General features: G+C 40.9%; 1 protein-coding gene across 1 annotated transcript; it reads left to right on the top strand.

Moving 5' to 3' along the window:
* The first annotated feature begins 260 nt into the window (after nucleotides 1-260).
* On the top strand, nucleotides 261-20,258 carry sufu (suppressor of fused homolog). Its single transcript, XM_080449984.1, has 12 exons — nucleotides 261-624; nucleotides 1,827-1,961; nucleotides 4,922-5,058; nucleotides 6,098-6,240; nucleotides 7,389-7,474; nucleotides 8,943-9,015; nucleotides 10,294-10,450; nucleotides 11,110-11,212; nucleotides 12,982-13,116; nucleotides 16,025-16,163; nucleotides 16,824-16,892; nucleotides 17,000-20,258. The coding sequence occupies exons 1-12, from the start codon at nucleotides 476-478 to the stop codon at nucleotides 17,087-17,089; spliced, it is 1,416 nt and encodes a 471-aa protein (XP_080306110.1). The 5' UTR covers nucleotides 261-475; the 3' UTR covers nucleotides 17,090-20,258.
* The last annotated feature ends 1,552 nt before the right edge of the window (nucleotides 20,259-21,810 follow it).

Raw genomic sequence — 21,810 nt, 5'->3', positions numbered from 1 at the left:
GGAGGGAGCATTTGTGTTATTGGAATGTTTAAAAAACATATTCCAAATATTCCACATTTTATTGCAAAGGTTTTTGAAAATGGCAGATCTACAAGCTCACAACGCGTTGCATCGCAACGCGTTGTGAGCTTGTAGATTGGCTATTTTCAATTAGCAAGGGCTCATGCAGCCATAGTTGCTTCTTTTGGGCTTGTTTTCATAGACCCCGATTGCTTATTTCTTTCACGCAGCCTGGCAACACTGTCCAGAAACAACAGAAGGCAGTGGAGTGGGGCTGATAGTTTTCAATAGACAACACCACCTCTCTCTCTCTCTGGTGGTAGAAGTCTATTATTATTGTAAGTTATGCTCGTTAGTTGACGCTGTGTGTAACAGAAACACAGTTCATATCAACGGGGTGTTTTTATTAAAAAAGACGTTATAAACCACGTCTTTTTGCGGAGGCTGTGTGTGTGTGTGTGTGTGTGGATGATTCATGGACGAGGCGCGGCCTACCAGTGGAGCTCAAGCCCCGGGGCTCGCGTCGCTCTTCCCCCCCGGACTGCAGGCCATCTACGGGGAATGCCGGCGCCTCTACCCGGAGCAGGCCAACCCTCTGCAGGTCACTGCTATCGTCAAGTACTGGTGAGTGTTTTTAAAGTTTATATGGGTTTGAATTTGGAGTCTTAAAGACCACGTAAACAACAGTGGTGGGAAAAAGTACTCGCATGTTGTAAAAGTATCAATAATACTGCAATGTAGATATACTCTGTTGCAAGTAGAAGTCCCTGTATTCAAAAATGTACTTGAGTAAAAAGTATAAAAGTATTGTCATCAAAATATACTTAAAGTACCTAAAGTAAAAGTACCTCACTGTGCAGAATGTCCCATTTCACAAGCTCAAAATCTATAAAAACATATTTTGAAAATAGCAGATCTACTATTTGCTATTTTCAAATGGCCGAAATGTATAAAGGGCTGAAGTGGTTAGTGTGTTTTGTAGTAATAATCTAAAATCTTCAAAGTAACTAGTAACTAAAGGTTTCATGTAATTGTAGTGGAGTAAAAGTACAATATTTTCCTCTGAGATGTATAATGGGGTAGAAGTAAAAGCATTGAAAATTGTAAATACTGAAGAGTAAAAAAATACCTCAAAATTGTACTTAAGTACAGTACTTGAGTACATGTACTGTAACTTAGTTAATTTACACCACTGGTGAGCGTTTAAGTCAACACTCAACAGGGGGTTTATGGGTTCGAATTTGGAGACTTAAAGACCATGTAAAGCAGAAATAACATGTATTCCCAGTTCGTCACACTACAGAATAATGTGTTGTTAACCTACAATACCAAAGTTGGAGACTAAAAACAATCAGGAAAGCTAACATTATATTTTACAGCCATGCATTCTTCTAGCAGCCATAGATGTTAAGTGACTTTGTTTTGGGTCGAGCTGAGGCATTCTGAGGACAAAGTTTATGACCCTACTTCTGCATATAATATACAACCTTTTATTTAAACAGGAAGTCGCATTGAGATTAAAAACCCTCTATTACAAGTGAAACATCTATCAAAACTGATAAATCCTTGCTCATTGTAACTCTGAGAGTGTACAAATGGAACCAGATGGATCTGTAAGGGGAGTCCATTTGGTTCCATTCGTACACTCTCAGACTCTGAGTTAAAGGTCCATTTGGTTCCATTCCTACACACTCAGACTCGGCGTTACAGGTCCATTTGGTTCCATTCGTACACTAACGCTCTGAGTGAAATGAACAGGATCACATTGTCTCATTTGAATGAATGAATGACACGTAACTAACTGTTTCTCGTCATGTTTCCCTCAGGTTAGGGGGTCCAGATCCATTAGACTACATCAGTATGTACAGGAATGTGGGCTGTTCCGCCCAGGACATCCAGGAGCATTGGCACTATGTCAGCTTTGGACTGAGTGACCTCTATGGGGACAATAGAGTGCATGAGTAAGTAGGTTGCAGTTGGCACAGGATATCGCTTGGTATTATTGTTTTTTGTGTGGCCACTGAGATAGTTCATCTTAGTGTTGATTTTGACAGCAAATTTTGATTTAGTTTTAGTCATAGTCTTTTGAATCAAATTCCATTTAGTTTGTCATATTTTAGTCATCTGAAATGTTTTAGTTTTTGTCTAGTTTTAGTCGACTAGATATCATAAGATTATAGTCGACTAAATCTACAGTTGGTTTAGTCGACTAAAATGTATGTTGGCGGTGCCTTGATGGCGTCGTAATGGCTGATTTTGCACTTGGTTGCATGCTGAAAGTAGCCGATCTACAAGCTCACAACGCGTCGCAGTGTGAGCTTGTAGATCGGCTATTTTCAGAGCGCAGCCAAACATAAAATGGACTCATCTTTTAGTTCTACTGGATATCATTCTTCTCCACTCGTCCCTCACTAACATTTTAGTCTAGTTTTTATTTGTTGACGAAATTGTCAATATATTGAGTCTTAGTTTTAGTCATCAAATCTTAGTTTTTATTCAGTTTTTGTTTAGTTTTCGTCAGTGAAAAAAGGTAGTCGACGAACATTTTTAGTCATAGTTTTAGTCGACAAAATCAACACTGTTCTACATGTTCATACACATAGAGGCAGCTACGCACACACACAATCTCACAAATCAGAATCATCTTTATTGTGACATCAGAGGTTTACAGGTGTAGAACACTTGGGGAAATAGTTTTTTGTGCCAGCTCCATCTTTTCGATTGTTTCCAAGAAAAAAAGAAGGAGGATGAGTTCAGAGAGGTAGCGGGGGGCCTGGTTGTTGAGGGCTTTGTAGGTAGTGATTAGTATTTTGAAGTCAATTCTGTGCTTGACTGGGAGCCAGTGGAGGTCACGGAGGACAGGAGTGATGTGGTCCCTGGATGGGGTTCTGGTGAATTTTGTACGTACTGCAGTTTCTTGAGAACCTTAGTGGTGACGCCGTATAGTAGGCTATTGCAGTAGTCGAGTCTGGATGTAATGAAGGCATGCACACAGCACCTTCAGACACCTCAAAGTGTGTTATGGTTACTGTACATACAAATACATACATACATGCTTACCTTAACTACTTGTTATTCTTAATTATTTATTTTTTTATTGTTGTTATTGCTGCTGCATTGTTGAGGAATCGAAACCAAATAATTTTGCTCTTGTGTACTCGGTATATGAGATGTCACAAATATTTAGAAACATATTTATAATGAAATCTTGAATCTGCATGGCATAATACATGTATGATAAAATGGGGTTATATTTCATAGTTTTTGCATTGCACAAAGCCTCTGTGACCAGTGATGTTGCATTTAAAGGCACGTTCAAAGTGCACGTAGACGGGTATTCACGTGCGTCAGGGGTGAGGACGGTCGTACGTTCTAGACGTAAGTTGCAAGAGTATGTAGCACGGGACAGTGTTGCCATGTCCGCTGATGTAAATATTGGTAGTTGGGTTGCGTTTAAAGTGTAGTTGCTTATTTGGGCTAATCATTACTTAAACCAGTGGTTCTCAAATATTTTCATGTCATGGACCCCCCAAATTAATAATGTATTTGTCCCCCCATCTTTGTGGTGTTAGAATGTTTGAAAATGGCAGATCTGCAAGCTCACAACACGTCGCAGAGCTTGTAGATCTGCTATTTTCAAATAGCCGATAGGTTTAAAGCGTTCATGTGGCCTAGTCGCTTCTTTTGGGCTTGTTTTTATAGACCTGGTTGCTGATTTCTCTCACAAAATCTGGCAACACTTCTATGGGAGACGCTAAAGTACAGTGAAAGCACGTCTGGTTAGAACGCATAGATAGTAAATTTGAGGAAAATTCAACGGACAAAACGTGACGAGTCTGTCATCCCCCTCCAGTCCCTATGTCCAGCCCACTGTTCTTAGGGACAGTATGTATTTCACTTAAGAAGGTTCTGGGTCAGGCCAAATATTTGGTTATGTGTTAACATCACTCTCCTTGAGTTTAGGCAGTCGTGGGGACCAGCAGTTAGACCACCTACTGAGACAGGGTTTAATGACTCGCGTCTCTCCATTGTTCTATAGCACTCTGGTGATTTTTGACAGCTTCGTGCTTTTTTACCATGAAAGAGGGGAAGAGCAGCAGAACAGCTGCTGCTGTTTACGTTTTAAACTGTGCTGACAGGTTTAGTCTCGCAGGGTCAGTAAACTATCATTGAAGAAGACTTCTTTCTCTCACACTTTAGGCTGTTGCATCTGAACTGTGCTCGTGCTCATTTCCATTTCATGATTGCTGTCAGGGATTCGGAGCAAATATTGAATGAAAAGATTTGCAGCCGTAACCTCTTACAGTCTATATAATTTGTCATATGATGAATACCGGACATTTTTGCTATTTCTTGAACATTTAATTTTTTTTTTTTTTTCCGCCTCTAATCACATGGCCAAAATAGGGATGCCAGGTTGTGTGTGTCAGTATTGTCCCAGCTCACTAGCTCAGTGGCCTTGTAGTTAGCAAAACATTACAGCTTTTTTACATTTTACGTGACAATTAATTGCGATTAACGATTTATTTGTGTTTTTGTCGTTGAACACTGGAACACTATGAATAAAAATTACATTTCTGTTTGGCTTTGAAGTTTGAATTTTGAAGTTTGCACAGGTGCAGCCAGATATGACAAATAACCTAAATATACAAAGAAATGACTTGACTTATTTGATAACTTTATACTTTCAAAAAAACATTAACGCGTTGTGAGCTTGTAGATCTGCTATGTTCACTATTTGTTTTTGAATGTTTGAAGATATTTGAACATTTTACGACATGGAAACGATTATGTAAAATAATTGTTACAGGCGTAAGAAGTCTGACTTACTTGAGTCACCCTGTGTATAGACAATTGCGAAAGAACACAAAACATTGTGTGTGTGCGTGTGTGTGTGTGTGCGTGTGCGTGCGTGCGTCAGATTCACAGGAGCAGAGGGACCCAGTGGGTTTGGCTTTGAACTCACCTTCAGACTGAAGAGGGAGCTGGGGGAGACGGCGCCACCAACCTGGCCAGCTGAGCTCATGCAAGGCCTGGCTCGCTATGTATTCCTGTCAGGTAAGAAGAGCCCCCTGGCACTATGAGGTTTCCTATACTTTGCCTAAACTTATTTTCCTTGTATCTTTCTTATTCTTTACACTTCATGACTCTTATCTTAGAACTACAAAACATTGGGAGCTTCTACAAAACGTAAACTGGCTCATCTTTGTTGACCTGCACTCATTCTGCATAGTCGTCGGCCATGTTTGCAGTGTGTCTTATTGCTAGTACAATGATTCTCAACTTGAGAGCATTATGCTAAGAACTGCAACACGCAAAAAGGGAATGTTATTGTTTGTGGTAACAGAAACTGCTACTTCTACTGGGAAATTCCTGCAGCAACATTTACAGTTTCATGTGTTGAATCACAATTTAAAAAAAAAAGTTTTTGAACCACTTTTTTCTAAATATTCTGTGTGTGTCAAATAATTGCCAATATAATCGACCAAACCAATGTATCAGTCGGACTCTAGTAGTCTGTGAAGGCCCACGTCTGTGCATGTGAGCGAGAGAAGGAGGAGGGAGATAATGTGCTGCTAAGTTGTTTAAATCCTCAAAGTGTGTATTTAATATATACATTTAAAGGGTGGTCGAGGAGGGATTGGGGGTATTTAAAAGCCGGCCAGGGGGGAGAAGGGAGGCCATTCTCTCCTCCAAGCTATGCCCCTCCCCTCCACCCTTTCAACCCCATCTTCTTACTCTCCAGCTGGGGTCAATTTGCACGTGGGTGGGCCCTATGCTGGATGAATACTGGTTCCTGGCTGTCTTCATTCCCCTCTTTTCTCAAGCAGGGAATCTGGACCGGGTGCATGTTACCTCCCAAGCAGATGAATTTCTCTTTCTTTCTTTCTCTCTCTCTCTCACTCTGTCTCTCTCTCTCTCTCTCTCTCTCACTCCTACGTAAACCCTTGGGTCTTGACGGGTGGCTTAGAAACCAACGATCCAAGCTCTCGGTCCAAATTAACACTCTCGGAAGGGGTGTATTTTACTTGGCCGGGAAAGATTTCTTCTCTTTTTTGGTCTTTGTAATTCTAGCCCACGTCTTCCTCTTCTGCAGAAAACACATTTTGCAGCGGGGACCATGTGTCATGGCACAGTCCGCTGGACAGTAGCGAGTCTCGCATCCAACACATGCTGCTAACGGAGGACCCACAGATGCAGCCCGTCCTCACCCCCTTTGGCACTATCACTTTTCTGCAGGTGAGAAAATAATCTGTTTTACCAAAACTGTGTTTACTTTTTATAGAACAAACTCATTTCTCATAGAGAAAATGCCTTTTTAGGTTTTGTCTTTTTCAATGTATTTTATGCAGTGTACTGATTTGCGTGATGTTTGGACAAAATCTGTAGGAGTAATATAAAAAATGTAGTTTTGCAAAAATCGTCCTCCTGCTGCCGCTATAACAGGCTGATGTGAAACATTTGGGGCAGGGGTTCTGCTCTGGCATCCTGTGTGTGTGTGTGTGTGTGTGTGTGTGTGTGTGTGTGTGTGTGTGTGTGTGTGTGTGTGTGTGTGTGTGTGTGTGTGTGTGTGTGTGTGTGTGTGTGTGTGTGTGTGTGTGTGTGTGTGTGTGTGTGTGTGTGTGTGTGTGTGTGTGTGTGTGTGTGTGTGTGGGGTTTCACGTCGATCGGGCCAACGGTGCCGTAGATCAGCTGTTCACAGACGCAAAACATAGTCTCGGCCACGTCTTCGGCCTGGCGGAGACGTTGAGAAATGCAAAACTATAATAATGTTGGTCCGAGGTATCAGTAATTTCTGTCCTGAGAGATGAATGATTCAGTGTGCATAAAGGGAACAGACTAGACCAGGGGTCTTCAACAGGGCGTCCGGGACCCCTAGGGGGTCCTCAGAGCTACTATAGGGCGTCCGCCAAATCTTTGTGTGATAGGATGTTTTTTTTTTACATTAACAACTTGAACCCTAGCATCCCTTTTTTGAGGAGAACTTTAGCCAAAAATAGCAGATCTACAAGCTCACAACGCTTCGCGCTGCGAGGTGTTGTGAGCTTGTAGATCGGTTATTTTTGGCAAAGAGGTATAGGTGTAGAGGGGAAAAAAGAGCAGACCAAGTAAACAAATAAGTTTAATCTTAAACACAATTCTATACAATATAGAGGGGGTCCCTGCTTCATCTCTCTCGGCTAGGCGGTCCTTGGCCTGAAAAACGTTTAAGACCCCTGGACTATACTCAAAACTCACGTCCACATCATAGCTACGTATGCCTGATTAGTTGCATGCCAGTGTCACGATCTCCAAGCTCACAACGCGCCGTGTTGTGAGCTTGGAGATCTGCTATTATCAGCAGTGCGAGACAGTTGGTTTACCGTCTTATGTTGTTTTCCTTGTAGATCGTGGGCGTGTGCACTGAGGAGCTCCAGGCAGCACAGCAGTGGAACGGTCAAGGTATCCTAGATCTGCTACGAGGGGTTCATGCGTGAGTGGAGACACACATCATTCATCACACATAACACTTTACACCGGGGGTTCTCAAACTGTTTCATGTCGAGGACCCCCAAAGTGATATATATTTTGCGCCAAGGAACTCCCGGACGAGGATAGTTTAAAATAAAAATGTTCCAAACACTATAAATATTTGTCAAAAATGTTTTTAACTAGCTTGTGTATCTGCTATCTGCTAGATAAAGTGGATCAAAATGATTGTGATACTTAATTCATTTAGCTGGCGACCCCACTTTAAGAACGAACCACTGCTTTACGCCACATTATCTGCCTTATTCCCCACATGTATTCCTAAGCAGAGCATGCAGAAATACATACGTGTACCACATAGGCTAACCTTGGGCTGGGCAACATGGACAAAATCAAACGTCACTATGTTTTTGACCAGATACCTCTATTGATATTGTGACGATAACATCGTATTGTGATGACAATGCAGTGTCACATTTCTTATAGTAAGCTGAAATAGCAGATCTACAAGCTCACAACACGTCGGATGAAACGCGTTGTGAGCTTGTAGATCTGCTTTTTAGCTATTTTTGACAATCTTTGAAAGTATGAAATTGGGCTTGAGTGATTTAAGACGAGTAAAAAGGCAACGTAGTGATGTTACAATATCCAAGAATCAAGTGTGGTAACGTCCGCAATGCTGTGCAACATCAGCATAACAGTAACAACAATACAGCTAAACATAATAAGATAAGGAAAAAGAAAAAGGCCCCAGAGGAGTAGCAGCAAATGCAATAGGGAAGGAGGGGGGTAGCTTAGTGTCTGGATTATAGAAAATCCCCAAATCCCAGACAATGTCTAGTCTCATATCACAATTTCGATCATATAATATAGATCTTTGGCCAGCCATAGGCTACTAAACCCATCTTTTTGGTCCTGGAATCACCAGGGAGTGGGACTTGGACTGGATTTGATCACAATTCTTGGGCAACGCCAGTGATAAGATCATCATGATTGTTCGATATCCTGCGATTCTGTGACTCATTGCAATTTGTGAAGTGAAATCTTTCAAAAACATTATCCATGATATCTTTATTTTATTTTATTAAATCAATAGACTCCATTTTCTTCCTACTTTGTTGTTAGACCAACAAATTAAAGATTTAAACCTGTTTGAATTGATCAAGACAGATTGAAGTGGCTTCTTTTTCACTTTGTATGTAAAGAATTTTGAACGACAAATAGAAGATTTTGTGCTGTCTGCTGAGCTATAAACTTAAGTTCAGTTAGATTTTTACGGAATGGCTGGATGTCAGAAGAATCACGATTCTTGGCGTCAAAGAATCGATACAAATCGTGACAAGAATCGCGATCTTATGACGAATCGACCCTCCCACCTCTGCCATCTGTTGTGTAGTGCTGAGTGCCATTCTCCTATGAACTTGGGGTTCGAGCGAACTAAAACGTTGTGTGCATGATTGTCCTCTGTACAGTGCGGGCGGCCCTTGGCTGATCACAGACATGAGAAGAGGGGAGACCATTTTCGACATCGATCCACACTTACAAGTAAGGCTTTGCTAAGTTTTCTGCAAACTTCTCTATGTATGCTTTGTTTGATACTGACATGCAAGCAGTGGTGTAAAGTAACTAAGTACATGTATTTAAGTACTGTACTTGGGTACACATTTTAGGTATATATTTTTTACTTGAGTATGTCCAATTTTCTATACTTTTACTTTTACTCCACTACATCTCAGAGGCATATTGTGCTTTTACTCTACTCCAATTATTTGACCACTTTAGTTTCTAGTTACTTTGTAGATTTAGATTATTATTACAAAACATACATTAACCACTTCAGCCCTGTATGCATTTCGGCCATTTGAAAATAGCCAATCTACAAGCTCACAATGCGTTGCAATGCGACGCATTGTGAGCTTGTAGATCTGCTATTTTCAAAGCATTGTTATATATTTGAAAACTTGTGAAATGGGACATTCTGCATAATGAGTACTTTCTACTTTTGGTACTTTAACACATTGGGTGCCAAAACCGTATATATACGGTTTTGCGCATACTAACGTTGAGTGCCAAAACCGTATATATACGGTTTTTGAAAAAAAAAAAAAAAAAATTACTTTATTTATTTATTTATTTTTTTTAATTTTTTTTTTTTTTTTCCTTCACAGCAACAGGAAATATCACTCCTACAAGATTTAGACTCCAATCCACCTCCTGGTTAACTTATGACTTCAAAAACCTGTATCTCGGCTCCTGTGCACTTTTTTTTTTTACAATGTTAATTTAACTATTTTCAACTGTTTGCAACTATGGAATGGATTTCCGAATGTTTTAAATTTTTTCCCCCCCGATTGTACGAGACCTGTATGTTTGTAATGAGGGGATCACCGTGAGGACGGTGATCACTGAAAATATTTTGTGACTACTTGAAAAAGGTTCAAAATGTTTAAAAAGTCCTGGCACTCAAAGTATAATATTTTAATAAACCTCTGGCACCCAATGTGTTAAGTACATTTTGCAATACCTTTGTACTTTTACTCAAGTAAATGTTGTAGCTACCTGGGACGTAAGTCGGGGCTTGATCAACCCCGGCTGGGTCACCTGGGCGAGGGTGTATGTTGCGAGACCCGAAACCCCTGTTGACCCCAGGCTACAACACTGATGATACGTCCCAGGTGCATCCATGTGATGTTTTTTCGTTATCGTATTCTTGCACCCCCTGTAGATCCACTGGGTGTGATGTCAGCCTCCTGTTAGAGTAATTATTTTTTTCTTTGGAGGGCTAGTGTTGATGATTGCGTATGTGTGTGTTGCTCTTCCAAGCAGGAGAGAGTGGACGCGGGCATCGAGAATGAGGGCTCCAACCTGAGCGGCGTCAGTGCCAAGTGTGTATGGGACGACCTGAGTCGACCGCCGGAGGACGAGGAGGACAGCAGGTCCATCTGCATAGGGTCGCAACCACGGAGGCTGTCGGAGAAAGGTACACACACCACTCTTTTAATGAAGCCTCGAGACCCTGAAGGTGGCCTAAAGGGCAAGACCACTTTGGTAGAGTTTTGGGTTCTGTAGTTACCTTACCAACTCCAAAGGTTGGCAAGAAATCTAAAATAATTGCTCCATTGATTAGAAATTGATAATTCAAAATATGCTCCTCATTGACTTACATTGTACGCTGAAACAGCTCTCAAAGTCACTCTTTTAGCACGTAAACGAACGCAAACAAAGTTGATTCAGACAATATAGAACATCACCAAACCCAGTCACATTTTATTATCGACTGATATATTTTGTAAATCTGACTGATCACGTTTGTAGTTTTTTTCTGTTGTGTTTTTTCCTTTTGTTCGTTTTTTTCTTGTTTTCGTTGTTTTTTCTTTAAGTTAGATTTTTGACATGAAAGGGATACGCAAAATAAGCCATTGGCTTCAGCCTACACCTTTTTTGGTCTAATCCATATGATGTGTAAAAAAAAAAAGAATATATAGAATTTTCTTTTTATGACCAAAATAAACTACTACTACTGACCTGTCCCAGTTCTAGCTTCATGGTATGAGTTGGGTGTTAACACAGCTAATCTCATGCTGTCCTTTGCGGTGTAACTCAATGTGTGTGGTGTGTGTGTGTGTGTGTCCCTACCAGACACGGAACAGATCAGGGAAGCCCTGAGGAAAGGACTGGAGTTCAACAGTAAGGCGACGCTGCCACCCATCAGCAGCCAGAGACACGGCCATGAGAGACCTCAGTGAGTCCACACACACACACACACACACACACACACACACACACACACACACACACACACACACACACACACACACACACACACACACACACACACACACATTAACCACTGTCTTAAACCCTCTAGACTTCAATTCATTGGACCTACGTTGGCTCTGTACTTGGATTGCTTTCTTTGCTAAAAATAACCAATTTACAAGCTCACAATGCGTAAATCTGCTATTTTTGGCTAATGTACCCCGAGAACATGTCATGGATGCTGGGGTTCAAGTGGTTAACACCGTGATTCTGAAACGTTTTCATTTCAAGGATCAGCCAATTTGATACGCATTAGACCACGGGCCCTCGTAGAAAACCTTTTTTTTTGTGCCTGGAACCTTAATTTGCGCTGGAAAATTCTCAGTGTTTGTTGAACTCTGAGAGGTGGTCCCTGGACCCAATGTTGAGAACGCACACAGACACACACACACACACACACACCAGAGTTCTCAACAGGCCTGAAAAGGGTTAGGGCCCTAACTGCGCCCTCCGACCCGAACAATTACCATACTTTTAGGCCCGAAAACCCGGAGAAAACAGAAAAGGTGTCATTATGTGCTTAATGTCCTCAAAGTCATGCATTCAACAAGCTTTGAATTGAGCAGATTGGACCTTGCGTTCCAGAGATAATGGCCAAAACATATTGAAAACGGCCACTTTCGCCGATTTTCGATCCCTGTTTTTCGATTGAGTTTTAGCCATTGTCGCCTGTATTTCTTTAATAATACGGGCTAGGAAGGTCGGACGGCAGATACCTGAGTAAAGTTCACTTTGAGCTGCATCCAACACATCCACTGCCATTTCCATCTGCCTTACCATTAGGCCGCTAGGGGCAGTTGACATTTATTTTTGGGGGTATTTGATTTTTTTCACGAAACCCGAGACTCGGCCCGGCCCGACTATTTAGGAAAATGACGGGTATGGTCAGGTTCGGGCAGAATTTAGAACACATTATACTCAGGCACCCACACACTCAGGCACACACCCCCACACTCAACTAGGATTCAACGCAGCACAAGTCTGATACGGTGTTGCTGTTGCATGCCAAACAAAGCAGGTCTACAAACGGGTAACCATGCACCACTGCCGTAAAGGAGGTTGGCTGATATGTTTTAGATCAGTCATATTATTATGTAAATTTGCAACCAGTCAGCTCTATTTAATTCCCATATGTTATTGTGCTTTGCTGTAAAGTTCCTCAAGATGAAATTTCAAACCATTATTGTTTGTTTCGGTGTGTTAGCGCCGTGTTAACCTACTCAACACGACGAGAGAAGGGGTTAACCACATGAACCCTTGCGTCGCGATCTTGGGGGGCGACCTTTTCTGCAAAAAATATTGAAGTGTTTTCGCTTGCCTATCTCAGTCAATTTTCAAGTCTCTCCAACGTAGTTTTTCAAAACAATAATGAAATGAATGGGGAAAAAACACTGGCTTCCTTGAAGATCAAAGAAACCACGGTATGACTATGATTTTGAAAATGTCAAGTGTATATAAATGTAATGAGTCATAATCAATAAGCTAAACATGCCAGAACACTGCTGTGGTCGTTTTTAACACAAACCATGGTAACATGCCATCTTCACAGAGAAGCCTAGTTCTTTTTTAGTTTTTGTTTCCAACAGCTTTCTCTTCTCCAACTGAACTCCTGTAGCCAATCATCTTCATTTAATTTTCTCTCTTTGTCCCCTCACTCCCAAACTCCTGTTATCCTGGCTGTGTGTCTCACAGGAGTCGGAAGGACAGCTTGGAGAGCGAGAGCTCCGCGGCCATCGTTCCTCATGAGTTGGTGCGGACACGAATACTGGAGAGTGTCCATCTGAAGTTCAACCAGGAGTCCGGCACGCTTCTTCCTCTCTGTCTAAGGTACCGCATCACAGCACACGACGCAACACAAACCTCTATCATTCACTGAGCGCACCAAGTTTAACTCTTAACTCATTGGACTGCCTCTCACGTTGACGAGCTGTGTGTTTTCAGTGGTTTTCCACTAGATGGCGCTGTTCGCTAACCTGGGAGTCACCATTTGACTCCCAGTGAAGCAAAGCAGCAGCTCCTCACGTGATCGCAAAAAAAAACTAGCCTGTTCACTTCCTTAATCGATTTAGGAAAATGGCTTTTTCTCCGTTTCTGTTGCTTTTTGGCGAAAACAACCTACATTCAACTGCCCATAACTATTGAACAGATTATCCCGGCGGCTTACCTTTCCCCCCCCCCAGATTCTCCGAGACCCCCCTACGTCTTTTGAGGCGTTGTGAAGAATAATATTCTATGATTTTTCCAAGTTTAGTAAAAACGTTCGAAATCGCTGGCGAGGGCATCTATAGACGGATGTTTTAACTCTAGCTGTTAAAGAGTTAAGAGGGTACACAAATGGTACCAAATGGACCCATGAGGGTCCACTTGGTACGTGATGTGAGTGAGTCTGTTGTACTTTATCAAATGTTTTTTTAATAAAACAAACACAATTTCCAATTCTTCGCCCCCAAAGCAATTACTTCATTAAAATTGATTTATTATAGTGGATAAGTGGATCAGTTTGATTACATTTTGCACCCCTAGACAGAGTAACCAGGTGAGACATGACATGAGTCAGGTTTGAACTTGGGTTGGACTCACGAGGATCATGTGGTCGGTGAACTCAACTGTCTATTCAAACCCATTTGAAAACAAACTGGTCTATTCAAAACATGAACTGTACATGCCCCGACTAAACCGATAATGGAGAAATGTAGGGAGAGAAATGTAGGGGGAAAAAAAGTACAAACGGATCCAAAACTCCCAAGCACCTCCTGCTTATTGCTTCACCTGGTGGAAAATGTACAATTCCGTTGAACGTTAACGTTTGTTTTACATTGAGTGGTTAGTGGCGCCACATAGGCTTTGATGCCTGACAGCGAGTCTCTGGTCTCCCAGGCTGGCCGGATCATTTGCTGCACGTCACTCCCTGACTCTCTCTCTCCACTATACTATCAACAAAGGCAGAAAATCCAGAAAAAAAGTACATATTTTACATTTGAGGACAGAACACAATTTATTACCGTTGTTTGTTCTTTTATATGCACCGTTACCCCATTAAAGCTCGGGTAAGTGATATGTTTTGGTCAAAACAAAAGTTTTTTTTGTTACAAGCTTAAAGCACTATATTCTGTAGTCATTGCTATAGAGTGATTGTTTAGTAACAGGGCTCTCCCTGTCTCTCCAGCTCTTTCATAAACAGAAAATTGTTTTTTTCAGGTGGGTTGCACATTTTCAACCAATCAGGAGAGGGTACTCATTTATCAGCTTCAATTTTATATTGTTCTAATTTTGTCTGCTCATTTCTTTGTGTCGTCACTTCCATAGAATTCCTCTTGGATAGAATTGGTATCCAGACCTGTAAATGCATTTTCTGCTTATTAAAGAGCTGTAGAGACGGAGAGACCCCTGTTACTGAACAAACACTATTGACTACTATCAGAATATATAGATATCTAACACTTATTTTAACAAAGGAATATCACTTAAAGGAATAACCCTAAACCTATGATGACTGGTATAAGCTTTCTCTGGTATATACTGTAAGTTTCATAATCTTGTACTGATATATATTGATATCTGATTGATATCATATCAACTTGTTTTATATCAGAAGAGAGGGAACTCGCATGCTGTCAAAAAAAATGTGAATACCCATAATGCTCATTAGACAAAAAAGTGTTAAAACAACAGCAAATATTTGTATCTGCGTGATGCGTGGTGACTTCTTTCTTTAAATAAATGTTTTGATTGAAAGTTAAAATAATGTGCGGGAATCTCAGGTTCTATAATTGTTTGGTTCCCACACACGTATGATAAATAATTATCTGTGTTTTTAAAAGAGCACCAAGGACAATGCACAATTTCTTCATTTGAAAAAACCCAACACGAAATGCTTGCTAATGAAGTGAACACTTATGTGAATATTGATCTAGCACTTGTGTCGTAACACTTCTCTCTGGGGCAGAGAGATGAGGATGAACCCACCTTATATAATCCCTGCCAGTGTGGGAAAGAACAGGGCCACAGTGAGCTTACAGAGAGGCCTTTGTGTGTGTGAGAGAGAGAGAGAGCGAGGGAGAGGATAGACTAACAGGGGAAAGATACAGAGAGAGAGAGGGAGAGAGAGATGTGCAGTGCAAACACATTGAAGTGGGCCTGCATTTGCGATACCTACTTGGTGTGTGAGATTCTACCTTTAACAAAAAACCCAAGAGTATTTTAACCGGTATTGTGCGCATTAAGCCTAATTTATTATGTGGCTCATAGCTCAGGGCATTCATGCCTGAAAATAGCGACACGTTTTGATATTTGATATTGATATACGCAACACCTGTGCACAACCCAATATAAATCAAGCGTCAATGCCCAGAGCTATGAGCCATGAGCTACGGTATAAATTAGGCTTTAGTTTTCCCTAGGGATGTCAGTGACTAAAGAAATTCTTATTCGATTGACATAGGAATTTGTCGACTAACCACTTGATGAATGACCAAGTCTGTAAAATTGTTTTTGCTGCATACAGTCATGAAGAGACCAGCCATTTCAGGTTGGTGAAGTTGAGAACTGAACATTCTAGTGTTGATTTCACAATGACTACTGGTTATTGAAAGTGATAGACTGGCAGAATGAAAGTTATAGTTAACCAGAGATGTGAAAAAGCATCAAATAGATGTATGGACTATGAGAAGACCTCCCTAATTCTTCCCTGTGTTCCTCTCATGTTGACTTGGCTCTTGGGTTTTGTTTTCCACAGGGGTCGACTGCTCCACGGAAGACATTTCACCTACAAAAGTATCAATGGAGACACAGCCATTACGTTTGTGTCTACGGGCGTGGAAGGAGCGTTTGCTACGGAGGAGCATCCTTATGCTGCCCATGGACCTTGGCTACAGGTACACACACACACACACACACACACACACAGAGATGAGCTTTATGTATTTCACTTCACGGTTTCATGAAGCTTAATTTATCCTCCATCGCATGAAGGCGTCGCTTGCAAAGAAATAACAGATCTACAACCTGTGTTGTCACAGGAATAACATCTCCATTGTTATTCCTTTTTTGTCATATAGTGGATTGACCAAGTTTTAAACCAGCCAAAGGTCAAACCACACAAAGGTTACATGCATTCATAAAACACAGGCCACCCCTGGTTAGGCGTAACACTCAAATTAGTAAATACACAACCACAACATCAGTGTGATTTTCACAATAATTCTGTTTAGTTAATCAATCCAGTTCAGTTCCTTCAACGAAAGGTTTCCCTGTATTTGCCAGAAAGCAACGCAACCACAGTTCAGTTCATGTAATAAAGGTTGTCCAATTAAGATTTTTTTATACAGTATATAATATTTAGGAAAGTTATAATATATATATGTATATTCTTTTAATATTTTAAAATATTTAAACGACAGAAGAGAGGTAAAATACGGGTGTGCTTCATGGAAAATACTTGTACTCCCAGCTTCCTCAACAGCCTGGATAAAATAACATAACAAAATATATGTATATCTATTCATCTGACTGACTTGTCTTCTCTCCATCTTTAGATCTTGCTGACCGAGGAGTTTGTAGATCAAATGCTTGGGGATATACAGGAGCTGAACACTTGTGAAGAGGTAGGTGAAATTGAAACCGTGGGGATTTCTGTGGTCCTTTTTGGTTTCATTTTGTGTTTGGGCTCCGGCTTAAAGTACCTTGGATTTCCTTTTCTCCTTTTTTGCAGACGGTATTACCAAAGGAGTACAGTTGGCCAGACAAGAAGCTGAAGATCTCCGTCCTACCAGACTCTGTGTTTGACAACCCTCTGCAGTGAGACGGGGAACACACACACACACACACACACACACACACACACACACACACACACACACACACTAGGGCAGAGCGATATGGAAAAATCCAATACCACAATATTGTTGACCAAATACCTCGATATAGATATTGTGATGATAATATTGTATTCTGACAATAATACAATTTATTTTATTTTATTATTTTCAAAAAAAAATCAAATCAAGCTCACAATTCTTTGGGACTTACGTGAGGCTTAAGTGATTAAAACCAAGAAAACAATCTATTTGGAGGAACTTTGAAACAATGTCTGGAACAATTCTATTTTTTTTTAGACGTTTTTTGACGGTTCACCCTGGCCTGTCTGACAGTGTAATGCCTACCTAAGTCATACTCCGTCATATGGCAGTGTATAGATCAGGCTTCATAAGTGCTTATTTTGGAATCGGTGCAGTTAGTTGTGTGCAACTTGTTTCCTCATTCATTCAGAGCAGTTACTTTTGTCTGTTCTGAAAATTTGACTTAAACCACATCTTATCTGTTAGTCTCATATCACAATATCATAATATTGATATATTGCCCAGCCCTAACACACAGACACACACACACACACACACACACACACACATACTTGTGCTCTTATGTAGGACTCTGCCCAGGACTGAGAACACATAAACGTGCACAGCACACACACACTCCCAGACTAGACTTGGAAGGACGTAGGACTTCAGCTGCCTGTTTGCTGTGGTCAGCCTTCATCCATGGACCTTGAGCTGCAGCAGACAGCCAGAGACTCATCCATCGTCGGATGCAACGGTGTCGTTGACACTAACAGCGTTTTATGACTGATCGCTTTATAGAGCCTTCATTTGAAGACTGTAGAGACTTGAATGTGGGGCTGGGCAATAGATTGATATTATTATCGATATCGTGATATGTCACTAGATATCATAATATTGTGATAGCAATATGGCATAAGTGTTGTCTTTTCCTGGTTTTAGTCACTTAGGCCTTATTTTATACTTTAAAATATTAGCCGACGTGTTGTGAGCTTGTAGATCGTATATTTTTGAAGAATTTTGATAAATTAAGAAGAAAATGTATATTATCGTCACAATATCGTTGAGGTATTTGGTCAAAAATATTGTATCTCGCCCAGCCCTAATCCGATATAGAGCATTCGTTGAAGACTTGAATGCCTTCACGGACTGGCCCCCACTCTTTTTGATTTGTATAGATTTTTTTTTTCTTGGCTACGCTCGTTCTCAGAGGCATGAACGCTTTGGGAAATGTGTAAAAACCTCAAACCCGCTCGTCCAGGTGGTTTTATCTGGTGGAGGAGTCGTCATGGCTGACACGCCGTTTGCGAGGGAGAGACTGTATGCTGTCACCATGATACAACACTATAATGAGTTAGGATCTTTAGAAAGACGAAATGAGGTTAAAATTTGTTTATTCTGGTCAAGCAGCAGCATGGATTCCAGCGATATGTTACTGACTACCTTTTTTTTGTTTAACAGTGGTCTTTTCAAATGTTTTTTTAATGTATTGTCTTCAAATGCTGGACATTTTTCTCTTTATGATTTGTGGTCATACCAAAGGTACGTCTTGTTTGGCAGTATGCCGTGGAAAGGCCGGTGTCTCACCGATGCCACGATTGTGACGTTTAAACCACTTTCAACCTGGCTCAGTGCTTTGTCTGGGGTGGTCGCAAAAAGGATTCATCGCAAAGAAGAAATGATAAAATGGCCGAGATAGTGGGTAGGCCACAAAAAGGTCTGTGTGCAATAGCGTGCACATACTCCACCAGGTCATGAAGCATATGTCTTCCATTGGCATCTAGCTCTTTGACAGCATTGGTGATGGCCTATTTTGGGCATGTAATTCTAGGCAGAAAGATTCAAAAAAAATTTCAAAAATGATAGATCTACAAGCTCACAACGTGCCGCATTGCAGCCAACATGGCTTAACCACGTAAGCCCTGTTTTATACTTCAAAAGACGTTTTAATGATTTAGCCTAAGAGACGTCGGGTTGAAAGTGGTCAATTTAGCGCCTGAACTTTAGTTTGTTGCCCACTTTCTGTCTGCTCTAACCATTCAAGCCACGTTATTTTGAGTGTTTTCTCATAATGTCCGATAACCACATTTTATCCTCTGGCACAACCAGATACAAACACGTTTCATCATTTCAAGTTTATTCAGAGTATTGTATTCTATTGTGTTGGTTTGTCAGTCATGACTTCTGTTTTAAGGCTGTCATGAAATGACTTTTAGTACATGCCAGCTGACTGGAGGAGGCTGGTGGCCTTAATCGTCCCTATTTTGGGCATGTCATAGGTGAAGATTTTCAATATACTGTATATGTATTTTTGTATTTTTAAAAGAATTGCAAAAGTATCCGATCAACAAGCTCACAACACGTCGCTTTCGTGACGTGTTGTGAGCTTGTAGAACGGCAATTTTAGCCACGTTTGATACATTTTAGGCCCAAGTGGTTAAGCCCACTTACACTGTGTCATACGACAAGTGTTTTTTACGAAATAATATTTGAAAATCTGTTATTTTCGGTGAGCGTCGCTGTCGCACGACTAAGTATAAATGAGTCTTTAGTACCGTGGCGATACTTAATACCACATGCTCAAACTCTGCTTAATTAGAATAAATGTTTTTTATGTGTGTGTGTGTGTGTGTTCTCCTGGCAATGGTTTCTATAAATATGAATGCATTTGTCTCTAAAGTATTTCTCTATCAATAGAACTCTAATGAAGCGTGTTGAAGAAAAAGAAAAATCCTCAGTGCCTTGAATTGAATAGGACCATGTTTGTAATTATATAGACTGCATTCACTGCCTATAGCTACTGGTTTCTAAATATAATGTCATTCCATGCTTATGAAACAGAAAAAGAGGGGAACTCTTTTTCAGTGCTCTCAAACGATTCACTCCCAACACATGTTGGCATTGTGTTACTTTTGTTTAGTCTTTTTTTGTTTTGTTTTTCAGAGTGATCATGTAAAATGCTTTTGGGGGCATTTAGTTTTTTTTTTTGTAATATGAATTCACATACCTGTCCGTTGCTCTGTAATCCCAAGTGCATTAAAAGAGTATAAGATATTTACACGACAATGTTCCAGATCTATTCAATTTGTTGTTAACGCTCACAGGAGCACAAAGGACTTGTCTGCAACCACTGTGTATTATGTACACATGACCATGACAATAAATTGCAGACACATTTAGTTGTCTTGAAGTACTGTAAATAAAGGCACTAAGGCGGTGATTTGATTCAGTGTATTCCCTCACTCGAAGTGTAGCTTAAATCAGTGGTTCTCAATGTGTTAGGTCTTTGAGTGGGGTCCAGGGGGCCACCAGCAAAAGGATTTATTGTTGGGAAACAAATAGACCCTACAAATGGAACCAAATTAATCCTTAGGGGTCCATTTGGTTTCATTTGTACCCTCTCTGAGTTCAATTAGTCTGAGTGTAGACTGGGGTCCCATCCCATGAAAATAGTTTAAAACGGGGGTCCTTGTCGGTTCCAGGGGGTCCCCAGCTAAATTAGTTAATATTGTGTCACATTCACAATAATTTTAACCAATTCATCCATATATAGACTACTTTGGCTATTCAAAAACAGCAGAGCTCGTACAACTGCTATTTCTGAAAAAATCTTTGCAATTTTTTAGTTTTGATTTTTTTTCAGGTCTCCGCCAGGTCAGGTAGGTTATTGTAGGCCAGAAATGTTCAGAATTCGCCAATCAGGATGGGAAATGAAAAATCGGACGGACCCGTCTTGATCACTTGACTATAGAGATAATGTGTACCGATTTGCGGGAAATTTGTATAAAATCTGAAGGAGTAATATAAAAATGTGTGTTACATAAGTCGGCCTCCTGGTGGCGCTATAAAAGGCAAATGTGAAAAATGCAGACAAAGGGGTTTCCTTGGCCTCTGGGGAGTGTGCATACAAGGTTTTACACAGATTGGTGAAGTTATAGGTAAAACACGAATCGGCCTGTTATAGCGCCACCATGAGGCCAAATTTTTAAACCTCGGCCTAGTTGGAATGTGTGTGCAAAATGTCACAGAAATCGCATGCTGTGTTCATGATTTCAGGCATTTTGTTCGAAACAGACCAATCCTGCAAACTTTGGAAGCCAATCTTAGCCAATCTGAATGGAATATGAAAAAATCTGAAAGACCCATTTCATTTAATGACTATAGAGATACTGTGTACCGATTCGCGTGATGTTTGGACAAAATCTGTAGGAGTACTGTCAAAAAATGTGTTTTGCAAAAATCGGCCTCCTGGTGGCGCTATAACAGGCCCCATATGAAACATTTGGGGCAGAGGTTCTGCTCTGGCATCCAGGGAGTGTGTGTGTGTGCACAAACGGTGCCGGAGATTAGCTGCTCACAGACGGAACTACGGACGGACAGGGTGCAAAACGTCTCGGCCATAGCCTTTCGGCCTGGCGGAGACAAGTATCCTCCTAGGCTATGGACTGTGGTGGTCATTGAACAGTCTCTCCGGCAGAGTTTGCTCTGCCTCTGCCCCCTATATTTCCCTCATTAAAGCTCCGTGTAGGCCTACACATAGCTCCATAAAGAACCTCTCACTCCGCTATACAGCTCCGAGATGAGGTTCTATGTCGTTCTCATCCAGAATCGGGTGAACGTCCGCCAAGGCTCCGCTGTTTACCCTTTTGTATACATCGTATCCCAAAACTAATGGTATATTCCA

The sequence above is a fragment of the Gymnoscopelus braueri genome, assembly GCF_963280865.1.
Source record: "Gymnoscopelus braueri genome assembly, chromosome: 14".
Classification (NCBI taxonomy): domain Eukaryota; kingdom Metazoa; phylum Chordata; class Actinopteri; order Myctophiformes; family Myctophidae; genus Gymnoscopelus; species Gymnoscopelus braueri.
The sequence above is the reverse complement of the archived record's forward strand: the minus strand, read 5'-3'. Positions and strand labels throughout refer to the sequence as shown.